This window comes from Plasmodium cynomolgi (assembly GCF_000321355.1).
Source record: "Plasmodium cynomolgi strain B DNA, scaffold: 0163, whole genome shotgun sequence".
Classification (NCBI taxonomy): Eukaryota; Apicomplexa; class Aconoidasida; order Haemosporida; family Plasmodiidae; genus Plasmodium; species Plasmodium cynomolgi.
In genome coordinates this window covers 1-3441 of record NW_004192761.1, presented here as the reverse complement: position 1 = coordinate 3441, position 3441 = coordinate 1, and the positions used below count along the sequence as shown (strand labels likewise).

The 3441-nt window shown below is 26.8% G+C and overlaps 1 protein-coding gene across 1 annotated transcript; it reads right to left on the bottom strand.

Moving 5' to 3' along the window:
• Nucleotides 1-1201: 1201 nt before the first annotated feature.
• On the bottom strand, nt 1202-3295 carry PCYB_002750 (CYIR protein; the record flags this gene model as incomplete). Its single annotated transcript, XM_004227696.1, has 5 exons — nt 1202-1270; nt 1410-1453; nt 1617-2007; nt 2565-3110; nt 3245-3295. The coding sequence occupies 2 exons, from the start codon at nt 3293-3295 to the stop codon at nt 2565-2567; spliced, it is 597 nt and encodes a 198-aa protein (XP_004227744.1). The 3' UTR covers nt 1202-1270; nt 1410-1453; nt 1617-2007.
• Nucleotides 3296-3441: the final 146 nt, after the last annotated feature.

Sequence of the window (3441 nt, the reverse complement as noted above, 5' to 3'; positions counted from 1 at the left end):
AAACTTATAATATGTACATATATATTAGCCTTAAAAAGAACAAAATCGATTAGAATATTTTTAATTATATCATAAGAATTGTTATAATGTTACTATTCATAACAAAATTTTGGACGGAATAATAAATTGTGCAACCATGAAATAGGAAACTGTCAATGTACTATGCTTTTTATGAATGCATTATGTGTAGCGATTTTTTAATTTCTGGTTTTAAAAGTGTTGCAAGCGAATGAACAGCTAAAGGGTATACTATCACATTACAGCGTTGCACAAGCAGTGAATACAACTTAGAATTTATCGGTATATTTGTAACGCCCTTTAAAGGGAATTTGTGAAAATGCTTAATATATGGTTTCCTTAATAATTTCACAAAAAAAAAAAAGCATTAATAAATTCGCATTAATAAAAGGCTAACTTATAATATACACGTGTTTGAAACATTCCCTTTTTGTATTATTGTAATATTGCATTTCTACAAAAAAAATTATATATATGTGTAAACAAATCACCACATCGCAAGGCATAATAAAAAGAAATTATAAATGGAATACCTAAATTGTGTAAATATTTTTTGTGCGTAGAATACTAAAACAGGTAAGCCAAGGAATATATCTGTCTACACAAATATTAACGAAAAAATGAATATGTTAGAAATGTGGAAATTTATAAATATATAACTAATGCACCCCTGTATGTTGTATCTTTATTTAACCCAATTAACAGGATACAACATGATAACTAAAAAATAAACAAATTTATTAACAAAAAACAAACTTAAAATTTGAAACAAAAATTTGATTCAAAAAGAAAGTTACACGTATGAACACAATGATACGAAGAGGAGCACACAAAATTTACGATCACGTTTTATTTTTCGTGCCCCTTCAAATATAATTACATATATCCAGACACTTGAATTCTTAGGTCGAAATTATCCTAAATTGGTCTACACCCCCCTTACAGCAGTGTACGCACTTTCATTCAGCTTGATAAGCTATGCGGATTCGTTTATTAGGTGGATTAATATTTTGAGGTTCTGAGTCATACACAAACGCTTGTTGCATATTTTTATGATGAAAACTTTCATTAAATTTTTGTTGTCTTACTAACTTCATATTCAGCGATGATCCCATGGGCGTAAACTAATGAATACATCGGGAATGCAAAACATATATAAAATAAAAGCTTGGTAGTGGGAACATTATAAGGAAAATATGTACACAAAATGGTAGATATAATGGTTATATTTTTCAGTACAATTTTTACTTACCTTATAGAAAACGAAAAACAAAAGAGATATTCCAACAAATGAAAGACCACCCATGCTGAACAAGTTAAAGGGGTCAGACATTAGTTCATGAAATATGTCTTTTCGTGATGTATAATTTTTTTTGGTTCAATTGTTTTACTGAATTCGGTTGATTTATTTTCTTTTGTATTATATGATTTATTACTTAGTAGATAAGCATTATGGTCAATGGTTACCGATTTGAACAACATTTCTGCGCTTTCGGTGGGTGTTTCTTCAGCACATGATAGCTTGCCAATTAGATTGATCGGATAATACTTTTCATCGCATTTAAAATAGTTTGGACAGTAATTCAGACAATATTTACTTGGATTGGTAAAGCAAGTGCAGCAATATTTTATGTGCTTTTCAAACAATTTTTTAATTTTAGTGAAATAATCACAATATTGTTCAGGTTTTTCCTGGTTAGAATGTGTATTAGATTTCAGTGTGTCATAATTTTTGAAATAGTATAGCAAATGCATAATCTCTTCCCATTCATCCAATTTATTATTAAAATTGTAATAACAGTCATGTCTACTTAATTCATTATTAATACGAAATGGTAATTCTAATAGTTTAAAAGCAGGGTTTTTGTAATTATTCTTTTCTAGATTAGCACCAAAAATACCTTTTATTTGATCATGTAACCAATAAATGAAATATAAACAACATTCGTTACGTTTTTCTTTGTCCTGTATTTCATACATAATTTTCATATTTCTTACAATTTTTTGACACAATTTCTTCACATCTGATGTATTATCTCCAGTAGTTCCTATCTTTGCACAATAACTATCATATTTATTTATATTATCATCATCCTTATTGAGTTCTTTATATATATTATGTGATGATAATTGATTTAAGACATCTTTCTGAAAATTAAGGAAAAAAAACAAATATGGATTGTATAAATACACACATTTAATTAAGAATTTTATACGTGTACCTTTAGCAACCAAAACACAAAATTAATAATATAAATAAAGACATAAAAAATAAATATATACATTATTGTTCATTTCTTTAACGAGCTTTCCAGCAGCAACAACTTCTTCAGAATTATTTGCTGCAATAGTAGCTGTATGCGCTCTCGCATTAGCACTATTTGGTTGAGATGAACTTTGTAATGATCCATTAGCTTGTTCGTTTTTCTCTATACATTTTATTTTATTTTTTTTAGGTAACTCTAGATCAATCTTTATATCAGAGCATCCACTCAATATAAATGGAAATTCCTCAGGCTTATCTATAATTTCTTTTTCGAAATGTTCTATTTCATACTTATATATTGATGAACATTTTTTCTTTCCATTTCTTTGTATAGTTCAAAAATGTACTTTGTATATCCGCAATATTTCTTTTTATTATCACCGATTCCATCGTTCCATATATCTTTTAAATATTTAGAATATTCTACAAAATCGTATAATTCTTTTTTATTCTTTAATTCTTTTAAATCGTATACCTTTTTTATATAGAAAATTTCGTCCTTTCCTTTAAAGCATTTATCTTTCATAAAACTAGATAATTTATTGTATACCAAACTGATATTCGAAATTTTAAAATTGTATTCCACTAATTTGCCATATAACCAATAGAATGTATAATCACACAACTTAGAGCTATCTATATCAGGTGAATTAAACAAACTCAAGATGCCATCATCCCAATTCTCCATTATTTCTTCAATAGCAGGACATGATTGAACAACAAGGTTGTTCTCTTCGTTACATACACTAAAATTCTCATGTGTTCCATAGAAAGTATTTAATTTATCATAGAACTTAAACAAGTGCGATGAACCCGTAAATTTTGTCTGAAATTAAAAGAAATGTTAAAATTTATGAATAGACAAACAGTATAAATACTTATATATTTTGTATATATAAGAAATACAAAATTTAACTAAAACCTTATAAGAGATCATTTTGATAAAAAAAGAAAAATTACATTCTGCTTTAACAATTGAAGAACATTATCTACTATACTGATCTCACTCATTTTAATTAAATAATATAGACATTTTAAACAATCAGGAAAGATCAGTTTATAAAAATTATATGTGAACTAACAATAGTTGAAATATTATTGCTTTATGTTAATAATGAAAACCAATATGAATATTCTAGTGAGAATATTGGTGTAGT